The sequence below is a fragment of the Pelecanus crispus genome, chromosome 5 (assembly GCF_030463565.1).
Source record: "Pelecanus crispus isolate bPelCri1 chromosome 5, bPelCri1.pri, whole genome shotgun sequence".
NCBI lineage: Eukaryota > Metazoa > Chordata > Aves > Pelecaniformes > Pelecanidae > Pelecanus > Pelecanus crispus.
The window spans coordinates 53,752,057-53,775,032 of NC_134647.1; the positions used below are offsets into that span (position 1 = coordinate 53,752,057).

General features: G+C 55.0%; 1 protein-coding gene across 1 annotated transcript in view; it reads left to right on the forward strand.

The window, feature by feature from the left end:
- CACNA1E (calcium voltage-gated channel subunit alpha1 E) overlaps positions 1-22,976 on the forward strand; it is a 114,035-nt gene that overhangs the window by 19,370 nt on the left and 71,689 nt on the right. Inside the window, exons 3-7 of the mRNA XM_075710071.1 lie at positions 7,733-7,838; positions 8,278-8,417; positions 19,301-19,404; positions 20,245-20,397; positions 20,708-20,889. Of these exons, the coding sequence (XP_075566186.1) occupies positions 7,733-7,838; positions 8,278-8,417; positions 19,301-19,404; positions 20,245-20,397; positions 20,708-20,889 (685 nt within the window). The remainder of the gene's footprint in view (positions 1-7,732; positions 7,839-8,277; positions 8,418-19,300; positions 19,405-20,244; positions 20,398-20,707; positions 20,890-22,976) is intronic.

Sequence of the window (22,976 nt, forward strand, 5' to 3'; positions counted from 1 at the left end):
AAGGACCCGAGCCTGAAAACTTCAGTGTGGCTACGCTTTGGCTTTAGGACCCTCCCCGTGCCGTTTTCTGCAGTGGTGATTATATGCAGCTCTTGCTGCTGCTGCTTTCTCTCCCTGCAACTTGTTGGTTAACTTGCTGGCTCCTCCGGCGGGCGCGGGAGAGCTTGCTCCAGTGCCAAGCAGCAATGCCTTGGTCTGGTGCAACAGGTACCTCAGGGAAACCCTCTGGTGAGGTTCAGGGAGGTCACCCACCCTGCTGAACATCACTGGGGGAATAGTCCTTTTGCAGATCCAACACATCAGGTCGAGCCTCTGCCAGGCAGGAGCTGGTCCTGGCTGGGGATCTGCAAAGCCCCAGGCTTAGGAGGGTGACCTGGGGGTGAAGGGGCAGCTCGGAGGGGCTGAATCCCCTGTGGCATCCCTAAATCTGCCCCTGCTGGCTGTGCCTGCTGGGTGGGCAGCTGCAGGAGCATTGGTGCGGCAGCGAGGATGGGGACGTGGCAGCTGGTGACTGCAGGGCAGCGGCCAGGTTGGCCTGCCTGCTTTTCCAGAATATGCCAAATTATTCATGTGCTTTTTCAGCATGGTGTGGGAGGGCCCTCACCCCTTTGGCTTTCATTTAAAGCAAGAAGGAGCTGGGGTGCTGCTGCTGGCCCAGCGCTCCCCACGTGGGCCGGGGTCCCGTGCCGGAGTGATGTCTCATCTCCAGGCAGCCGCTGTCTCCTAGAGACTAGAGCTTCACCACTGCGCAGTAAAAACTCCCCAGCATTATTTTTTCCTGGAATTTGCAATGCATGAGAGAGATGGGCTCATTATATATTTTTTTTCCAGAAGTAAGTGACATATCCTTGTGTGAGTGCTGGGAACGGGTGTGCTCCGGGCGCGGGAGCTGAGCATCCCTGGTCGTCCCCTGCCTAGCTGCCATCTATTTCCAAGAAACTCATCCACCCTGGAGCTCCTCTGCACTACTTGAGCTCTCGAGGGCTTGGGGATGGACAAGGCTTTTTGGTGATGAGTTTGGTGATGTTGGCCAGGCAAGTTGTTCCCATCCTTGTAGTTGTAGCCTGGCACATGCAGCTGGTGCCTTTTGGTAGGGCCAGGGAAAACGTGTGAGCATCTTAGCTGCCTGGCCTGGAGCCCATGGCATCGCTCCTGGGCAAGGGTGAGGGTGGTTTGGGGAGGTGAGTGTTGGATTTCAGCCACAGTCAACGAGAGCTGCTGGCCTCAGGAGGGAGATGGGCTGGTCCCAGTGCTGTGGGTCGGAGCGGGCATGGCACTGAGGAAAGCCAAGGGGGCTGGGGAGGAGTGGAGGCTCTTCTTTATCCAGCTCCAGTTGACTAGGTAATAGGGCTAAAAATAACTGGTGATTCAGGCCTGTATATCTGCTGGGTAACTGTATAATTATAACCAGCAGCCTCTGCAGTTTGGCTTCCCAGTGTAAATAGGGATGATGCATGGAGGGGAAGGAGGAGAAATATGAGCAACTGGGATTGGGATGCAGCTCTGTGGCTAGATGAGTTTTTGCCGAGTTCTTCGCTGGAAAGCCCAGTGCGTTACCTCCACTGGAGCTGCTCTTTTTACTGGTCCTGCTCTAAATGTGAGGCAGCTGCTGGTTTGGTTGTAGGAACATCTACTCTTCTTCTCCTTTAGAAACAAAGCCTCGTCCTACCTGCTCTCCTTCTGCTGATGGCCAGGCTTTTAGCCCTGATTTCATTTGTTTGGCTGCCTGGAAAGCTGCAATTCAGTTAGCACATGAGATGGGCTGCAGCTCATCTATATCTGCTTGGTTCTTCATCTGCTTAATCACATTTGACCTGTATAAGATCCCTCTCCTGCCCCAGAAAGGCCAGATGACATTGTGTGGCTCTGGCTCTGTCCCCAAGGATAGCCTCTGGCTGCAGGTGCACACTGTCCACTGTACCTGTCCCCCTGGCTTGGCAGAGGAGCAGGAATGTCCATCAGTCCTCTGGGGACCTTGCTGCTCTCTGCAGTGAGGGCTTTTTCCTACCTCAGCCCCTCTGAGGACCGAATCTGGTGTTAGGCTGGCCAAGAGCAGCTGGGGTGTCTGCAAAGCCCCAGTGCGCATCCATGGTCTGGCACGCATGGGGATTTTGCTCTGTGGGATGCACACCTGTGTGTGCCTGAACTGTTTTGCTCACGATGACTCCCAGTTTGACCCAGGCATCTCTGATGCTGTGTGGGCACTGCCCCTCGGGGCCCTGGTAGTGTTATGCCACACCTGAGCAAGCATCTTCTGCATCTTCGCTTCTGCCCAGCCAAGATTTTGACAGGTCTCACCTCCCCGTGGGAAGAGCTGCGCCATGTCGTGCTGTCCTTGGGCTGCTCCCTCCTTGCGCTACCCAAGAACATCTCTTTTTTTTTCTTTCTTTTTTTTTTTTTTATTTCTTCCAAGGCTGTTTTTTGTGCCCTTCATTCATCAGATTTTTAAAATGTTTTCTTTTTGGGAGGGGCGAGTAGGTGTAATGGCAGGTCCATCTTTTTGACAGCCGGAGAGAGCGAGGCTGCCTGTCAGATGGTGAATTTAAACAGAGGCAGCTGTTGTCATGGTGATGCCAAGTTGCATCCTGTTGCTGTGGCAACCAAAGTTAAAAAACTGATGTTAAGGCAGGAAAATCACATGATGTGGTTCTTTTTTGTTAAAAAAAAAAAAAAAGGGGGGGGAGAGGAGAGAGAGATTTGATTTCTAGTTTTTAAGCGCAGGGTGAGGTGGGGGAGAAGGAGACGCTTTTCCACGGAGCTGTTTGCACGTGGCAGGCAGGCGCCCCACATCCCTATGGGAGTGGCAGCAGTGCAGGCAGCTCTGCCCGGACTGTCTCCTGGCTGGCACTGCTTTCGTTTTAGCCCCTGATGGAGACCAGACCACTATGTTTTGGAGTCATAAGCAGCAACATCTATGGCCACAGATACTGAGTAGAGTCTCCCTAGTTGAGGCATGTCCATGCAGCGAGATTTAGGCAGGCTGAGCACCTCGCCTGGGTGCTCCCTGTGAGCTGTACAGAGACGTGAGCACATCCCTGAGCCCACGCTTGCTTTCCTGAGCCTGTTTTGCTGTGCGTAACGGGCACGCAGGAGCTGGCTTGCATCCAAAGTGTGGCTGGTGTCTGGTGGCACCTTGTCCCTCTGGACATCGCTTTCTGTCAATCCCAGCAAAGCACAGATGGGCCAGGAGCGCTGGGTGGCAGGGTGCAGGGATGGGAACAGCCACAAGGTACCATAGCTCTATGGCTGCTTGAGGGCACTGGATAGCCTTACCTGCCAGGGGAACATACCCCATGTCCTTGGGCACAAGCCAGGGAGGTGCTGTAGAGCTGGGGAACCTCAGAGTTGAATTGGGACTGCTTGTGGTCTTTGCTCCATTTGGTATTTTGTGTTTCTCTTGGAAAATAGCCTTGGAGAGGAGGTGCTCACTTTCCTGCTGGGGTATGGAGCTGAGAGGAGGGGGGTTGGGGCATCCTAGGGATGGGGATGTTGAAGAGGTGGGTCTTTCTTCCCATCACGCCATGTCAGTGTGGGGCAGGCAGTAGCGGTGGAGCTGGGACCAGCAAGATGTAGTCCACAGATGTAGGAACTGAAGCTCCCTCTCACTGACACCTGGGGAGCAGGGAAAGCCCCTCAGTGCAGCAGGTCCTGGGGGAAGCCTGGGGAGCAGTGGGAAATGGAGAAAAGTTTCTAGGATATGTTGGAGATGGGCTGGGTGATGCAGGCAGGACGAAGGGTTAAATCATTCCTGCCCTTCTTGCTGGCCCTCTGAGGTAGGCTTCAAGAGCCCTTTTGGAGATGCCCACATGGCCTCACTCCTCTGGCTTTTCTGCTCCTTCCCACCTGCCTGCCCAGGAGCGGGGAGAAGGCATGGTCGCTGAAGTGGAGAGATGGAGAGGGACTCTGCAGCTCCCGGCCCTTGCCCGCATCCAGGGAGGGATTTATCTTGTACCCAGCCTCCTGGGGAGGTTGCATCAATGTGCCATGAGCAACATAAATCCATCTTCAGGGCTTGGAGCTGGGCACACTCCCTGCATTAGCAATATAGATGTTCTGGGTGGGTTGGTTTTGGCTCCCAGCTGGGGAGGGAGGTGAAGAGGAGGGTCACAGCTGGAAGCAAGGATCCACCAGTGGCTGGACATCTCCCTGGTGCTCCCTGCCGGTTTCTGCCAGACCCACCAAGGAGCTCCAGCTGCAGGCATGGAGTTAGCTCACAGTAGCTGCTCCGGGTGAGCTGGGGCATGGGTCTGAGGGGGGTCCACATGGCCTGGGAGCACCTTCCCCACCTCAAATGCACTGGGAGGGAAGCGTGGAGCTGCAGGTGTGGCGTGCACTGGGATCGGCCGAGTTGCTAAGGAAACAAGTCAACGGTACAGGGGAGAGAGTGTTGGGTAAAGGAGATAAATCAATAAGAAAACCTATTTTTATCGGCTCCCTAATGATCCTCCAGGAGAAGCTAGACGAAAGAGGAGGAGAAGGCTGGAGGGAGACGGGCTTTCATTACCAGGCTTGGAGGGAGGCGAGTGCTACTCTGCATTTTGGGTGGCTGGAAGGTTGTGTAATTAGACTACTACTAAGAGAGGAAATAAAGAGTGATAGAGCATTGTCCGGTGGGCTCCATCCCTGGGCTGGGAGGATGCTTGCTTGGCAGAAGTGAAGTGTGTGGATAAAATTTCCCCTGGTTCAGCCAGATGTTTCTGCTGTCCCTTGGGGATGGTTTTCTTACCCTTGGCTTCTCAAAACCTGGCACAGCTGGAGCTGTGGGGGCTTGTTTCCATGGGGTTGATGCCCTGCCGCTCTCGCCCAGCTCCAGATGCGATAACCCAGGCTTGGGTCTTCAGAAAACCAGGTCAGCGGGGTTTGGAGAGTCACTTTTGGCAGCGACCTTGTGTTTAGGTCACTGCTTAGGGCAGTGATTGCCCTGTTTCCCTTGGACTTGGTATCTGCCAACCCATGTGCCACATGCTCGCCAGAGGTGGAGTGGGGACACAGTCCTGTGCTGGGGCTGTGACAGATGTGCACTGTCCTTGTGCTGTTGAGCCAGATGTTGGAGCCAGCAAGGAAATATAGGGGTGAACAGAGCCATTAGAGGTGGTCCTGAGCACCCCCAGCCACTGCTGAGCAGGGCTCCCGTGCTGCTGGCTTTGGAGAAGTTGGGTTTTTCCCACCTGGATGTTTCCTGCAGGAGGGAGGAGGCAGTGGCGGTAGATGCCTGGGGCGCAGTGGGGAGGAGCGTGGGATGCTCGGTACGGTCAGCCGCACTGGGGCAGACAGACGGACTCACCGCACTGTTCCCACACTTCTCATCTAGGCAAATGTGCCTAGCGCCTGGGGAGCTGGCTGCACCGCCCCACTAACGTGCTGTTTTCTTTTAAGCCTGTGCTAATTGCTCACAGACTTTCAGGAAAATGAAACAAAAAGACCCTAAATAGGCTGGTGGCTCAGGGCCAAGCGCCGCGGTCTGCATATCAGCTGAAGTGTGCAGCCAGAGGTGGGAAGCAGGGAAAGTATGTGGCTCTCGCAGGAGCCATGTAATGAAATCCTCACTTGTATTAACCCTCGGAGGAAAACTTTTGGGGTCTGACCTCCTCCCGAGCACAGGGAGCTGCTCGCAATTAGTGCCTGGCTGGCACCGAGGGCCAAGCCCTCAGCAGTGAGCTCTGCAGTGGTCTCTCTTTTAGTTTGCCTTTAACTTAGCAATCATTAATTTCAATGAGTGGCCTTTTAAATGCCTTGGCTGAATCTTTCCTGGCTCTTCTTACCAGGCTAAATACATCCCAGCTCCTGCAGGCTCTCCTTGGCTGCCTCTCCTGGCCAGCTCTCTGGGGACCTGTTCTGATGCCCGGCCCCGCTCCCACCTTGCCCGTGAGCTGCAGCATGCATGGGGTAGCTGCTGCCAGCGTTGCTGCTGCAGGGGTCACTTCACAGTTTCCATTTTCTCATGCTTGTGGCCAGCACCGGTGTGTCTTCTCTTGCCCATGTGCTCAGGGCCACTGGTTTAAAGCACTTCGCTGTAGTCAGTGGCTTTGGTGGCCAAAAGGCAAGGTTGCAAAAGAGGAAATCATCCCTTTTCCCTGGGGGGGTGGTGGCACGGGTGTGTGGCACCTCCTGGCCTGAGCAGAGCGAACCTGAAGCTGCTGGGTCTGGAGAAGCCCTGTGCGGTGGGGAAAGGCTCAGCCGGGGTGCTGCTCCCCATGCCAGCTTGGTACAGCGGGACTGTGGATGATTTCTTTATAGGCAAATCCATCCCAGGTGGGATCACATTCCCTTTCCACAGACATGAGCCTTGGGAAGGTGGCAGTCCCCTCCCGGGGTGGCCGCTGACGCCAGTGGTGACAGTAATATAGCTGTGGGTTTTTGGCATGAAGGGAGCAGAGAAGGGGTGTGCTGCCTGCTGATGAATCTCACCTCATTTTGTTATTGAGGACAACAGGGCTTTTATTGCAAAGATGTGGTAAAGATGGATGGGAAGTCGGAAAGATGTGGCCATCCTGTCTCTTGCAAGTGCTTTGTTTTCGAGGCTTGGCGGTGGGCCAGGCAGGAGGAGGGAGCTCCACACCCCCGCCTTGCTCCTGGCGGCCCCTGTGAATCAAAAAGGCAGGAGAGAGCTGAGTCTGGGGTGCTTTCCTGTGCGTCAGCCTGCCCTTTCCTCTGCCTCTCCCCCCCACTCAGGTCCTTAGATGCCAGCGATTTCTGCCACTTGTACTGGCGTGGGGTTGCTCCCAGAGAAGGGTTTATAAGCCCTAGACATGGCTGTAGGATTTAGGATGCTTGTATGGGTCCAACCAGATCCTGTTGATAAGGTGCCGCTACCCCTTGGGGTCTTGCTGAAGCATGGCTGAGCTGGGATGTCTCTGTGGGTTTTCAACCCTGCTGGAACTGGAGCTTGGACCCAGGTGTCATCAGTGTCTTGAGTTGTGAATGCTCAGCCTGGTGCTCTGCAGCTCCCAGCGCTGCCTGGGCTCACCCTGCCACCTGCAGGGTGCTTGGCAAGGGACCCTTGGTTCCCAGGGCACATCCAGCTTGCCAACGTGGGGCACAGGGTGGGCTGGTCTGGGTCCAGTCCCCAGGACCTGCCAGGGATGCCCTGTCCTCCTCAGGCTGTGCAGATAGTCCATCCCGCAGGGATGCTTTAGGACCAGGGCTGCTGATAGCCCATGACACACCTCCCTCCAAGCCCCATCTCCTGCTGCTTCCTGATGGAAGAGAGAAGGCAAGCAGCGGGTCCATGGAGCGCAGAGACGTGCCAGCCCTGGCCACCAGCATGCCATGCCAGGGAGAGCCTCCCTGACACTGCCAGAGACCATTCCAAGCCCTTTTCTAGATGAAGCCCAACCTGGTCAGAGCCTAGTTGTCCACCTTCATACTTGTGTCTGTCTTCTGGGCTCCTACCAGAAGCAGCATCTCTCTACCAAGACAGTCCACAGCCCAGCAAAGGCCGTTGGTTAAATGTCCCATTGCCTTGGGAAGGAGGTGATGATGCTCAGCAGATCTCCAGTGAGGAAGGTCCTGGGGGCTCTCAGTTCTCATCACCCCTCTCATTTCCAAACAGCACCAGGGTGGGCTTCACCCTCCTGCCTGGGAGCAGCAGGAAGTGAAAGCTGGGCGCTGCGTGTGTGCATGTTCCTGCAGGGAAAGCGGTGGTGGCGGCTAATGAGCAGGTGAAACAAAGGGTGGGCTGGCAGGTCAGGGACATCATCCACCTCTTCTCTGCTCCTTAACTCCCCTCCACTCCCTTTGAGTACATGATCCTGGCGACCATCATTGCCAACTGCATCGTGCTGGCCCTCGAGCAGCACCTTCCTGAGGACGACAAGACGCCCATGTCACGGAGATTAGTAAGTACCCCATGTCCATCCCTCTCCGCCCCATGGGTGAGTGGGGGGACCAGCTGAGGGGAGCAACCCCATCCTACCAGCCAATTTATGCTGGTTTCATGGTGGTAGGGCAGGAGCTTTCCTCCAGGACCAGCCCCTCCAGCCTTCCTGGGGCTGCTGTCACTTACTCCTCCTCCATGGAAATGGTCCAGGAAAGTTTTAACCCCTTAAAAAGTGGGGTAGGGAAGGGGGACTGGGCAACTTGAGTGGGTCATAGCCCCTACTTTTTGTTTCCAAGGTTGATGCTGGCTGAGGAAGGGCTGGGAAAGCTCCCAAAGGGGAGGATGGGGCTGGGGAATGTGGGATGGGATGTGAGTTGGGCCAATGTGAAATGGCTGGTGCTGTGTTTGCTCCATCTCCATCTCCTTCTCTGACCGTGTCACCGGTTCCCCTCTGGCAGGAGAAGACGGAGCCCTACTTCATTGGGATTTTCTGCTTCGAGGCTGGGATTAAGATCGTGGCTCTGGGGTTTGTTTTCCACAAGGGCTCATACCTGCGCAACGGCTGGAATGTCATGGACTTCATCGTGGTCCTCAGCGGGTGAGTTGAGTGGTGCAGGGCCATTGGCAGGGTTGGGCAGGGGGGCTTGTCCTGGTGGGGACACGAGCTCCAGGACACGGGGCGAGGCCCTGGTTTGCTGTTGTCGGTGGTGGTTCTTCATCCCAACGAGGGAGGGGAGGATGGTTCCCCGTGCTGGAGGCTCCTGCGTTGGCTTTTCTGTGGGCAGCTGATGGAGGGACAAGGTTCCCATTAGGCGAGGAGGTCTGGCTCTGAGGGCATCATGTCGAGCTTTCCTCAGCTGGTAGCCTGGTGTCTGTCACCCATCTGGGGATGGGGTGGGAGTACAGTCTGATGAGCAACTGGATGTGATATGGGAGAGTTCTTGCTCAAAGCCCCCAAAGGGAGGGAGAAAATTTCTTCTCTTGCTTTTTCAAGTGCTTTCCAGCCTTGGCCTGGTGCTGGGGGTTTGGGAACAAGATCTTGGTGGGGCTGCGTTCCCAGGTGATGCTTGCTCAGCATCCTAGCGCGCAGCAGTGATGCTGGGGGTGGTAGTGCATAGAGCTTCGTGGGTGCTGGTTGTGTCACTAGTGGTGTCACCTGCTGGGGACGTGGCCCAGATTTGAGTCCTGCTTGCGGTGTGATGGGCTGTGCTGATGACATAGAAACAAGCAGGGGCATTTGGACTTGTGTTAGCCAACGCTGGCAATTGGCTTGAGCAGAAGCCCCCTGGTGTGATGCCCCCCGGCCCCTTGCTGTGTGAAGGGCAGGTGGGTCCCTGCAGCCACCACGGGGTCCCAGGGAAGGGGTGCCTGGATCATGGCCATTGCTTTTTGAGTGCAAATGGAAGCACCACATTCAGAAGAGCTGGTTTGATGTGTACAAACAGATGGTGTCTGTGGATCTCTGAGCACTTCATGAGCTCTGCTGCACGCAGAGCAGCTGCAGGGCTGGCTGGGAAACTGAGGCACGGGAGCCAGGCGAGATGCCTGGGGTCTCTCCTGAGTTGCTTGCTGTACAGTCCTGTCTCTTGGCTTGCAGCCTTCTCCTGGGTGGTGGCACCACGTGGGACATGACACCCGTTTGGGTGTTTGGAGGAGGAAGGTGGTTGCTGAGCTGGTGCTGCCAGGGACATGGTGATAGGTGCTGATTGTGGTGGAGAGGGGCAGGTTGAGACTGTGCTCAGGAGAAGGGCTGAGGAGAACGTGACCGGGAATGTTTTGACTCCCTTGGTCCAACACAGACCTGGACTGCCTCCCTGGGGAGTGGGAGATCTCTGCCCGTGAAGGCAGGGTGTCTCAATGTGCTGGTGGTCGGGTGATGTTTCTCGGTGGGCAGCAAGCGGGCTGCCTGTGGGTGGTGCAGCCATCGCACAGGATGCTGCTGGCTCTTCTGCATCTTCAAAGTGACTCTCAGGGGAGAGCTCCGTGGCCAGGCAGGCTCGCTGCTGCGGGGAGAGTGGCCAGGCACAGCTCCTGGGCTGGGCTATGGTGGTCACATCATAGCCCTCATAGTCACATCATAGCATGGACACTACCAGCTTGTGTCACCCCTGGTAGCAACAAGAGGGGATGTCTCAGCCTCACTGTGCACACTGGTCACATCATAGCCCCATAGTCACATCATTGCATGGACACTACCAGCTTGTGTCACCCCGGTAGCAACAAGAGGGGATGTCGCAGCCTCACTGTGCAGCTGTAGTGCTGGGCTGAGTGCGCAGAAAGCGGCCGGGTGGCTGGGAAATGCCCATCGTCCGCCTCCTGGCCCGGGCATCCTTTGGGGCCTGGGCCAAGGGGAAACACTGGGCTGGGAGGGGGGGGTTCACCGTGGACCTCTCCCTGCCCTCCCCGTGGCTCCGGGAGAGCTGACTGTAAGCGAGCCAGTGCTGAGTCAGCGCTCGGCAATTACTCACTCGCGAAAGCCTCGCCAGCTCCTTTCAGTGCCATGCTGCGCCGGGCCCTGTGCCAGGGAAGCAATTGTCCGTGAAGGGCTGTTAGCGCCGCGCCGGCCGCCCCGATGGGAGGTGCCCGGGTGCCCCTGACACGGTTGGTTATGGGGCGCAGCCCTCCGGGGTCTGCTTCACCACCGTCACCCCCCTTGCATCCTGATGTTTGCTTTAGCAGGACGAAAGCCTCTCCAAGAAATGCCCGATTACCCGCTGGGTTTGCACCAGCAGTGCCAGTGCCCACTGGCATGGGTTCACCGGGCTTTCGGGGTGAATTCTGCTGTATGATAGGCACAGGAAACAACCCACAGATTTTCATCTTGTTCCAGTTTTGGGGACGATCAGGTCACTGGGAGATCAGCTGAACCAGGTCATGGACTCCTCTGTGCTGTTCAGCTCTTGCTTTTGCCATTCTGTGCTGGCAAAGCTGCATGGTTGCGCCTCTCTTGCAAGAAACTCTTGCCTGTTTGATCTGCTGAATTATTGGCAAATTTCTTCAGCAAGTAATCCTTGGCTGGCAAATGACTTGCAAACAGCTTGTGGGAGAGGGTTTGCACTTGGTGGTTCACGCTGTGTTGGTTGTGTAAGGTGGGTGGTGAAGTCAGCACGGGGGACGTGTGCAGGCGACTGGCGGGCTCAGGATCATCTTTGCGGACTAAAACTTTATGCCTAATTAATATGTGAGTGTCTGGACAGAGACTATTGAGCTTGGGAGAATTAATGGTTGTTGGGATCTTGTTGTGACTTAGCAAGAGGCAGTGGCTGTGGTGGAGGGGATGTTGTGAGCATCAGAGGTATAGGCTAGTGCTCGCCTTGGGATGTGCTGACCGGTTTGGGATGCTGATGCATCCCGTGATGGTGGACCAGAGAGGATATCCATGTGAGCAGGACCCACCCCAGGATCCATCCCTGAGGGACCTAGAGGAACCCAGCATCATGCTCACTGGCTCTTGTCCCTCCAAGGGTATTACTCTTCCTTTCTGGACTTATTTTTTGCCACATATCTGATTGGAGAGGTGCTTAATGCAGGTGGCATCATGGCTCCAGACACTGCGTTGGGGGTTCTATGAGCAGCGGGATATCCTGGGCACACTCTCCCTGGTGTAAATTAGCTTAATGAGGGGATACTGCAGCGAGCGGCCTCCTGAGGACCCTGTGCAGGAATGGATGGCACTGACTTGGCTTCAACTGGTGTTTGCTTCTTGTGTCAATAAATCCAGATTTTTTCATCTCGGTGGAAATCAACGCCCACCTAAAACTCCCTGACGCTAAAGCTTCCACTGGGGAACTAATAGTCACATTTGTAAACCGGCTCTCTTTATAACCTGTGGTTTCCAAATCATCATCGCTGCCTGAAAAAAACAGACTGTTCTCCCCCAGCTAAAAATATTTTTCTCTGAAAATGTGCATAAAATACCTTCACTCATTCTGAGGCAGAGCTGGGGAGGGGAACTCTGTGTTTCCCCTGGGGCTTGGGGATGCTCGCCTTGCCCATGCATGAACAAGACCTGGCCAGGTGCTGAAGCTGGACTTGTGACTGGCTCAATGCAGTGTGTTCTGGACCAAAAAGGGCAAAAGTGCTCAGAAATGGTCAGAAGGGGCAGTGGGACCTTGGCGACCTCTTAATCTGTGGTCCTATGAGGAAGAGGTTGAAGGATCTTCAGCCGTCAGCAATCAGCTCTGTGTTCCCCGGGTGCCATTAGCATAACAAATAGAGAACAAGGATGCTACACCAGCCTGCCTTGTCCTACACCGTATTTGAAGGAGCTTATGGAAAAGGAAGGGTTAAACTCCCTCTGAAAATATCCAGGTGGGTGTGTGCTTCACACACTCCAATGCCTGAGCTTCATAGCACCACGCTGTTTTTTTTTTTTTATAGCAGTTGCAGCGGTAATACAATAACACGTTATGTGAGAGGTGAAGGGGTGGGGGAACACTTCTAACAACTGGAAAAAATCAAAATGGAAATCAAAAGGCCCTTGTGAAGTTGTGCTGCTCAGGAGCCACGGAAGCAGCTGCTGTAAAACCAGGATAAATACACTGGGGTCACTAAAAGGAAGAGCTGGCATTGGGGGTTTTTGGAAGGTTTAATAACAGCCGCTATACCTGGATGTCTTTTGTGAAGCCCTTGGGCACTGTGGTTTTCATTACAGGATTTTGTGGGGTGGAGGGTGGCCAAGGGAAGGCAGGAATGAATGATCGCTGGTGGTGCCTGCTCTGTGCCTTTAGCAAACCCAGAGCCAACCAGAGGGGTACCAGCCTGTGCTGGCAGAGGAAAGCCCAGCTCTCCAAGCCTGGATGGCTGGCCTGAAAACCAAAGTCCTCTCCCTGCAAGGCAAGTGGCGCAGTTGTGAGCCCAGCCTGTCCTTCTGACCTCCCGGTCATCCTGCGCTCACCCGTGCCCTGATTTCCAGCTATGGCTAGGGTGAAGCAGGAGAGAGTGGTTTCTAGGAGGCTGCTTTCCTCTTTGCTGTGGGGTTGCAACGTGAGCATGGGGACGAAGAAGGAAGGTTGTTGTTGTGGTGCTGCTTGAATTTTGGAATGACTGTCCTGGAAGGTGACCGGTGCCCTTTTAGCAATTCCTCTGAGCTCCCCCATGGCAGAGGCAAGGATGCATTGCCCTCTGGTTTTTAGTGCACCTCGTACAACCCAAATTCTGCGTGTCTTAGCTGGTCTTTTTGGTCTTGGAGGTCCAGAGATGGAGGGGTGGTGTCCTTGAACAGGAGTTGGCAGAAGGTCTGTGTAAGAATATTCATATGCTGCATCCCCTCATGGTTTGGGGTACTGGCCCCCAGCAGCATGCCTGACACCCCATGCATGTGCCAGAGCACACACACACGTGCACATGCACACCCAGACTGGGAACAGGCTCTTCCCCTGGCACTGACAGCTGCATTTTCTTAACTAAGGGAGGACAGTGCACTTCCAGGCAAGGAAGTTTGGGGGAGTGGATACAAGGCTTGGAGAACAAACGTTAAATCAGCGCACAAGTGCAGCATCCCAAGAGGATTATTCTGCCAGACCTGTACCATTGTAAGGGTGTTGTCCTATAGGATAAACCAGTACAGAGACAACCCCGAATCCAAAAGCAGAGCAATGCTTTGATCGCACCAGACAAGACTTTTTTCCTCTTCCCTTCTTTTCCTTTCATGAACGGTGCTGGTCTCCAACCTGATGTCTGCCTCATCTCCTACCCCCTTCCCAGCTCTTTCCTTCCAGGACAATTAGTAAAGTGTTTGGTCTTTCGTTTTGGATGAATAATTAATTCCCCAGCTTTGTGAATGATTCATGTGCCATATGCCATGGTGATGGGACATGCCTGACATCAACACCTTGTACAAAGGGCAGTGCCATTTCCCCAGCGAGGGAACAGGGTGGGTGATGAGGGAAGAGGCTTTGCACTGCTGGGGATGGGTGGTGGGGGGATGTGGGGTGACCCCTGGGCAGGCAGACCCGTGGCTCTGGCTTTGGGGGAGACACGCATCCTACCTTCTCCCGGCGCAGGAGCCGGCCCGCGTGCTGCTCACGTGCTTTGCCCCGTCCTTCCCAGCTCCTCTGCGGAGTGAGTCAGTCCCTCCCATGCAGCTGCTGGTCCCCGGGGCATCGCCTCCCCTCTGCCCCATGCAGCCCCCAAGGGCTCCTTCCGCAGCCCCGACACCCCTGCTCTGCATCGCTGGGTGCAGAGCTCCCGGGCTGGGGTGAAGCCCTCGTCCTCCCAGGGAGGGTAAAGCCTTGGGCCAAGCTGCAAAGTCCTTGTGCACCATTTCTTTGTGCTGCTATGGGTCTTGCTCCAGGAGGGTAGCTGTGGGGTAAAAGCCTGGCTCGAGGGAAGGAGAAAGGGGTTATTTTCCACCACATCCTCACATGGAGAGGTGGTATCACCCAGGCTTGGGTGAATATCCCTGAGGTCTCGGACCTCTCCTTTGGCATGAGTTCAGCCATCTCCTGCCATGCTACGTGGTTGTGTGTGCTGTATTTGTCTTTGCAGGGCTGGCTCTCCAGCCTCCTGGTAATGACTTTAGCTTTCCACCAGGTCCTGTTTGTGCAAACACAGTTTCACCAGCATCTTCTCCCCCTGCCAAACCCTGTATCCACCGAGAGGCATCTCAGGGGCTGGAGGCGGGAGGGAGGTGCAGGGCGGGCTTGCAGAGGGGATGCTCCATTGTATACCAAATCCTGGGGGCTTCTCCAGGAAGAAATGGTCTTAGGGGATCATTTCATCCCCCAGACTGAAGGCTGGTGAAGGCAGGTTTTGTGTTCACCCTCATCACAACTTGCAGAGAGTTGTTGGTGCCCAGTTCAGGGCTTTCAAAGCTGCCAGGGAAGGCAGGATCAGCAACTTTGCAGCAGTACAATCCACTTGTGTCACGGCCCCAAAACCTAGAAAGAGTAAGCGAAGATGATGGAGGGTTTGAGGTTGCTCTGAACTGTGCCGAGGGCAGGACTTGGGCCTGGTGTCCCTGTCTCCTGGCTTCCCCAAAGCAGGAGCACTGCACTCTGCTGGGGCATCCTCAGGGTGGATGACCCAATCCCGCTGGCCCTGCCTCAAGCAGGGTTTGGACCCTCTTGGGGTCCAACTCCTCCTAGAGTCCATCCTGATAGTTGAGAGGCTGTCTGCAGAGGGGGGAGGGATTGATTCACCAGCAGCAAAGGGCAAGAATGGGGTAAATTCGTCAGGTAACTTACTTTCCATGAGCCGTTTGACCAGTGTATTAATTATGAAGTAGTCTCCCTTGTAGAGTCAGGTGGCAGTGCAGGCCTTGAGGGGCCTTTCCACTTAATTATAAATATTAATTTGTGCGTCAGCCAGCCAGCCAGCACCCTCCCTGCCCCAGATTTTGCGCTGAGATTAGTCTGTCTCAGCCGATTCCACCCAGCACACCCCGGAGCTGCCCTTCGCTGGGACGGCTTGTCTGCATGTGCCTCTGCAGCGGTCCCTGATGGAAATGGTCGAGGGATGCTCGGTTTGGTGTGTGTGGGCTGAATCGAGGTCAGTCTGATTGTTTGGAGGTTCAGCCTTTGCTTGAAGTCCCTCGTGCGAAGCCCTTTGCAGCATGCCCCTAGCTGTGTGTGCTGTCCCCAAGGGCTGAGGCTTCAGGGCTGCTGGTGCCACTCCCAATGGGACAATGGGGACAGGAGCGGGTGCGATGTGCAGCCCTTGGCACAAGCAGCGGAGGCATGGTGGGTGCTGTAGTGTGACATAGGACCCGAATTTGGTGCTGGCTCAGTGCTAGTAAAAGGGCTTTATGGGGGCAGGGTCATCAAGCATCGCTCATGGTTTATTCCGCTAAGTCCTAAAAAGCAGAGTGTAATTTTAAATGTGATTTTTTTTTTTTTTAAACCCCCGGGAAAAGAAATCCATAGGTGCAGGTCTTCAGCTGGAGGCGAGGGCGTGTGCTTTGCTCAGCTGCTGCGAGCTGGAGCGGTGCCCGAGGGCTGAGCATCCCTCCGCAGGCAGCCAGCCCCAAAGCCTGCAGGTGTGGCGGGCCCAGCGGGAGCTCACCCTTCACTCCGCAGCCTGTAAATAAATAAAATAAAATAATCATCCTGATTGCAAACACAAAGCATCGGATTTTTTTTTTTTTTCCCTCCCCTGAAAACATGTTTTTGTCTGCCGGTGATTGCTCACTATTCAATTATACTTTGGGGATTAGCATGTATTTCCCATCCTGCCTCCTCTCTCATTTGCATTCTTCCAATAGCTCCTTTCTGCTCTTTTCTCCACCTGAAGTCTCTTCCCCCTTTCCTCTGAAGAAGTAAAACCTAACCCCTTTGCCTGGGTGACCTATAAAAACGCCTTCACTTTTTTTTTTTTCTTCTTTTTTTCTCCAGTACATATGATGAAAAGCATGAGATCATTGGGATTTTTATAGCCCAATCTGGCAGCTTTTTCAAATAACTTGGATGGTGAGATGTAATTTTAGTTTGGGTCCTTGCCTAAAAATAAAGAATAATTATTAGCACATCAGACGTGGATATTGTAAGTGTTCAAAAAGGGTTTAAATTGTTCTACAGATACCGGAGCTGCTGTCCTGTGTCAGCACAAAGGTCTGTCACAGCCCAAGTTCCATCTCTGCACTGTGTATCCTGAGGAGCTTTACAAAACCTTAATGTGTGTCAATAAATAAATCAGAAATGGGTTGTGCTGGGTGATATGGGTGGTGCTCTGCAAAAAAACCCCAAAAAACAAACAAAAAAAACCCCAAAAAAGCAAAAGCATGCTTAGAGGGTTAATAAGCAATTAACAGGTGAGAAGCCCAAAGCAGGAGGATGTGTTTTGAGCATTGTACTTATTAGCAGTAATGTGGTGGTAATGTCTGTGTGTACTAGTGAAGCCTGGCTATCAGGGAGAGGTGATGTCTCTTACTGAGAGCCACTGAAGGGCTTGGGAAAAGCAGACAGAAGCCAGGTTCTCATGCCTGGAAGCTTGCTTAGCTTTTTCCAGACACCTCAATTGGTCTAAAAATGGCCCAGGGCTGCTCAGACCCTGCTCGGAGGCTCTAGCGTGCCTCGGTGCTCTGGGATGGATGGGTTTGCCGGAAGCAGCTCCAGCAGCACGTGCTCCCAGTGCATCTGACCTCACCGGGAGCTGTGGCTGTGCCTGCAAAAGGATGCACAGGCACCTGTTTCATAGCTGTCGGTCATCTTTCTGTTGTTGGTTGGGAGACACATCTGCAGTGCAACCACCTCACTCTGGTGATCTGTCCAAACCCCCTTCCAAAAGAGCTTATGATGTCCCTCGTCCCCCAGTGAGGACAAGGAGCATGTCACCTTGCCACAGAGGAGTCCCATTCTTAGCAGCTAATTTAGAGCGCTGGGAAGTAGTGCCCTGAAATCGCCTGAACCTTGCCTGAAGGCTCAGCACGACGGCTCCTAAGTCCTTCAAACAAATCTGGGTTAGCAGAGGACTTTGCAGCCAGGGTGCTCTGCTCCCCTCTGCCACGTTGGACCAGTGGTGCCTCAGGTGACGGTCCTGCCCCCGGGGAGGAGATGTGCCATGGGGCTGGGAGCGGTGACAGCTCCATCTCCATCACTCCACCTGTCTGTGTAGGACCATGGCTCGTGCTACTCCGTGGTGGTAGAAGAGAGCTGTCGATCCTGCTCTGCTGCCAGGAGACTTCCAGCTGGGCTTGTCACAGTGCTGGGCTTGCACTGGCAAGCCCTTGGGAGAAGGGCTGGAGTCTGTGTCCAGCCCAGGAGCATCTCTGGTCTCCTGCAGGTACTTGGCCCCAGCTGGAGTCAGTGCAAGGGCTGCAAACGCCTTTCCCTCAACCCTTTGGGAGGCTGGTCGGACACCAGGCATCAGGACGTGAGGAGCAAAAGCTGAAGGAGGGTCTCGGTGTCTCCAGCACGGCATTGGGCGCAGCGTGTCCTCTATGCCAGTGTTTTGGGGAGTGCTGGATTACCCTGCTCTCACTGGCAGGTTGCTTGAAAGAGATGAAAGCGCCTGTGCTCTTCTCTCTCCCACGTGCTGCTGAGTGGCTGTGCTTTATCGTACTTATTGATTTTGATCTTACAACCGATTTAACAATGCAGCTCTCCCCAGCCTCTGGGTGCTCCTGGCTTAATTAAGTCCCTTTTCTCTTCTCCTGTCAGCCCCCTGGGTAGCGGGGGCTGGTCACAGGCTGAGGCACGGGGGAAAAGGAAAGTGCCATCAAGGGCAAAAGGTGCCCATATATATCAGCCTGATACACGGGGAGTGTGGGCGATGCTGGAGCAATGCATCCTGGCTGCTGCTGCTGGGACCGGGTTTTGTTGCTAATCCCTTGTGCCAGGGAAGAGAGGAAGAGAAGGCTAGGAAAAGGAGTTGAAACAGCCTGGTCTGCTGATGAGAGAGCGTTTCTGCTGCTGGGGTATCCTAGGAAACCCAACTGCCTTTCTGGAGGGGCAGGTTGGTACCTGCCGTACCTCGGGGAGAGGGGGAGAGAAAGAGTGCTAATTGCTCAGCGCGCCAGAGAGCTGCTCTGGCCTGTAATTAGATGAGTTAGTGGAACAATGACCCAATTTCCCTCGGTTTTTGGATTGCTGGAAACAGCCCCAAGGTTGCTGCCTCCCTCTGTCCCACTCTCCTCCAGGTCCCCTGTCCCCTCTTCTCCCATCCCCTGCTCTTCCAGTGCAGCCCTCCTCCTCCTCCTCAGCCAGTCCCCCAAGGACTGAGCCCAGATGGGAGAGGAGGCCACAAGCTCCAGCACCGCTGTCTGTGCTCCCGTGGCTCTGCCAGCACCCCTGAGCCTCAGCATGCCCTTCCCCCCAGCAGGTACAGGGGCCCCGAGTATTTCCACTGATGGACTCAGTGTGCACCAGCTCCCTTCTGCCCCAGTTTGTTTTCCAGAGATGGGCTTGAAAAAATCTTTGTGTTTTAAACAAAAACCTCTGGAGTCCTTCCTGTGCCTGCCGGTTGCCTTCCAAGGTCATCAAAGTTTCATTACTATAGATTTTTGAATGCGTGTGAGATTCTCAGCTCCTTCTCAGCAATCCCAGAGGTGGGACTCTAAGGAAGCTCCATGTGTGGAAAAAGCCAGAGCAGCCAACGGCTGGAGGTGCTGCCAGGGGAGCATGGGTGAACATCATCAGGGGAGCGACCCCCATCTCTGGGGCACCATCTCTGGTCCATGTGCCACCTGCCTGGAAGGGAGTTTAAACCCATGCAGCTGTGATGAGCACTATATCTGCAGCATTGACTGCATGGCATGGGTGATGACCAACACTGCGGTGTGGGGCTGTGCCCAGCCATCCTGGCACATTGGGAGCATCAATGGGGGGCTGCCAGGGCTGGGTGGCCCCTGGGTTGCTTTGGTGCCAGCATCAAATGGGGCTCGCTGGCATGTGGGCTTTGGGAGGTGTTGAATCTCTGTATCTGGCCAGGGACATGGTGCTCCTCACGGCTCCCCCCAGCCTGGTGTGAGAACATGGTTCTTGGCACCGGGGTGGCTGAGGGCTCTGCCCGGGGTGACTCTGCTTTCTCCCTGTCTGTCTGCAGCATCCTTGCCACTGCTGGGACGCACTTCAACACCCACGTGGACCTGCGGACACTGCGGGCTGTGCGCGTGCTCAGACCTCTGAAGCTCGTCTCAGGCATTCCCAGTAAGTTGGATGCTCCTGGTCCTCCTCCCAGGCTGTCTGCATCTGTCCCTGATGTCCTTCAGAGTGAGAGGGGTCCTTGTGCTACCTTGGAGATGTAGGGTGCAATCAGGGAAGAGGGGGACAAACCTCCCCACAGAGCAGGGATCGTACATGCCATCTTTCCAGCCACCCCTTGGGTAATGCGCAGGGGAGGGGACTCTAGGATGGCGGTGTTTGGTGTCCCCAGGTGGCATTTCCTCCTGCCCAGCCTGCTCTGTGCTGACACAAGGCTGGGCTCGGCAGCTCGCTGGGGCCCGCCGGCGGCTCCACTTCCCTGGCCAGAAGGCGGTGGGTGGATCCTTTCAGGACTGAGGTTTATTCAGGGGAGATTTTAGGTTTTTTTGCAAGATTTCATCTGCTGGCACAGGGATAAATAAAGAAACTAGGATGCTGCTGGCACTGGTCCTCCTGTCCCTCCTGCCCTGGGCACCGGCTGGGTGGTGTGCTGGATCCATGCCATGGGGGCAGTGAGGGGGACAGAACTGCATGGGATGCATCCCACCAAGTCCAGGTGGGACAAGGACAGGCAGGACATCAGAGGAGGGACCCCAGACCCAGAAGCCAGACTTCCCGGAGCCTTGCTCTGCAGCCTGGCCCTCCCTGCTCCCCCTGCGATGGTGCTTTCCTCCATGGTCTCAGCTGCCCAAAGAGATCCTCCAGGCTGTGCTGGCCTCTTGCATCTGTCTGGTGGCTGTCCATCCTCTCTGCTTGCTGTTATCCTCTTGGCAGAGGTGGGATGGACGTGCCCCAGGCAGAGGGTTTGCATCACTGTGCTGAGCCATGCTCTCTTTCCCTTCCCAGGCCTGCAGATTGTGCTGAAATCCATCATGAAGGCCATGGTGCCTCTCCTCCAGATTGGCTTGCTGCTCTTTTTCGCTATCCTCATGTTTGCTATCATCGGCCTGGAGTTTTACAGTGGGAAGCTGCACCGAGCCTGCTACACAAACAATTCAGGTGGGGAGAAGGGCTCTGCACCTGCACCACATCCTACGGGTGGAAAACAGCCAGGGCAAGTGCATGTTGCTATTGTGGGAAGGCCAGGGTTCAGAAGATCCCGCGTTTTGCTTTGTGCACACCAGGCATCACCCAGTTGCATTCAGGACATCCCAATTTCTTATGGGAGCAGTTTGCATGCAGCCAGGGCTAGTCCCAGCAGGGTCCCCAGCTCTGCCCCAAGCCCATCTGCATTCAGGCTCTTCCCCTTACCTGTCCCCTGCCTCTCTCTTACCTCTGTCTCCTTTGTCTCTCTGCTGTCTGCTCACAGGTGAACTAGAGGAGCTGGACCCCCCCCATCCATGTGGGGTGCAGGGTTGCCCCCCAGGCTACGAGTGCCGGGAGTGGATCGGTCCCAACGATGGGATCACGCAGTTTGACAACATCCTTTTTGCTGTGTTGACCGTCTTCCAGTGCATTACCATGGAAGGGTGGACCACAGTCCTGTACAATGTAAGTAGAGCTGCTCTGCGGTCTCTTTGGGCAGCTGGAGATGGGGATGGGGAGCCAGAGATAGTATTTCTGTGTCCTGGAAACCTGCGAGATGCTGAGTTTCCTTTGTGATGGGGATAGGGTCAGTCTGTCACATTTGGGGAGGAGATGGGGAATAAAGAGGCACATGTTACATGTCTCTGGGCAAAGGGAGCTCTGAGGCCTTTGGCCCCCATCTCTGGGCTGGTTGTGCAACCTGTGGCAGAAAGCAAAACCTTGTGGGCATGGGCTGCAGCAAGCCTCCTGCTCAAGGGCTGTCCCTGGGGAGCAGGGAGGCATCCTCCTTCCTTCCTTCCTTCCTCTTCCTCCCCCTGTGCTCCCCAGGGCACCTCTGTAAGAGTGGACATGGTTTCTGGGCACTGTGCATCTGCTCTCCCTGTGGACCAGGCAGTGGATGTGCCTGCATCCCTGTGGCGGCCTTGGAAAGCCCCGGAGCTGGACTTGGACTCCCTCCCTGGGGCAGGGGCAGTGTTAGCGTTTTGGTATCTGACAGGGAGCTGAGACCTTTGGTATTCGTGCTGCAAATGTCTGTCAGTGCTGATGAAGCTGGGCTGGGTTCCTGTGGTTTGCAGCCGCTTGGAGTTGCCAATGCCCGAGCCCTTGGGGTACGCAGGGAGCAACTTGGGGACAAAGTTGGAAGCAGGAAAAAAAGCTACAGGTGATCACAAAGCGCGATATCGTTGTGGGTGATTGGCCGTATATGTATGTTTTAGTTTATGGGCTAGAAGCAACCCTGCCAGTTCTGTTCCCAGCCTAATTCCAGCATCAATTTCAGCATCATTGCACTGGGAATGTTTTTATACCCTAGTTCCCATAACGCCTGGAGATTTGCAGACTGGCATTGCTCTGCAGGAGGCAAATTGGATGGCTTGTGATGGAGAAACATGCTTCGATAGTTACTTCGTTATGAGCAGAAAGGCTGGTTTTTAACCCCAGACGAAGGCACCGCGCTGCCAGCGTTGGGTTCTCCCTCCTGCTCCGTCCATCCCAGGGATGCACGGGCAGACGGACCATGAAACCCAGGCTGGGGTAGAAAGGGGGGAGTTCATGGCAAGGGGCTGACCTTGCCATGAGGATTTGGTTTTCCTCTTCTTAAAGGAGATGGCAGTGTCTGGATCTTGCTGCTTTGGTGGGGGAATTAGGCAGGATTGAACCACCTGGGAGTTCAGACTGAAAAAAGACCATTTCTTGGCTGCTTCTGGCTTATCAATGAGATTAAAGACTTGACTACAGCACCTATTGTCCAGACATAATTGAGTATAGCAGGAAAGGTGAATTTTCCTGCCTGGCGATGTGGTTCCCCTGCCTTTAGCATGGCTGGGCAGCTGCTGCCTGCTCACACCACTGTGCCACAGCCTGTGTGTGCCCAGCACTGCCCGTGACTGGCACCAGCGACCTGCCCTGCACCTTGTTTCTTGCATTAATGACTGGCTCTCTGCAAAAGCCAGGGGCTGCTTCCGTTGGGGCTCCTCACGTCCCCTCCTCCCCATCCTTCAGCGCCTGCAGCAATTAGCAGCAGTGGTCCCCATGCTAGAGCCCGGCTGCAGTGTGTGAGTAGCCAGTGAGCTATGTGGATGGGAAATTTATAGTCTGATCCACCTCGTGCGTTTGTACCAGCAGTTCCCGAGAAAGTCTGGTCTCCTGCCACTTAGGGTGTCCTTACTGGGAATTCTGGAGCTGATCCATTTGATATCTGGGATTTGCTGACCCACCATCTGGATCTTCCTGGGGGGTAAGGGTGGGAAATGCTGCTGGGAGCACTGATAACCATGCTCTGCAGGACCTATCCTACAGGATCCGCTGTTTACCACCATAGCTGCTAAATCGAGGGCTCTTTGGGTCACTTGGGGAGCCACAGGCCCAATATCCGAATGGTCTTCCCAGCATCGGCTGCAATGCCGGGCAGATGCGCTCTGTCACAGTGTCCCCAATAGCCAGGACCGTAAGGTGCCTCCCTTTCCTGCTCCTCTGCAAAGAATCAGATATTACTTACCTATAATGGAAAGGATTAAGGACCTTCCTTGGCTTTTAATTGAATGAGGACTGGG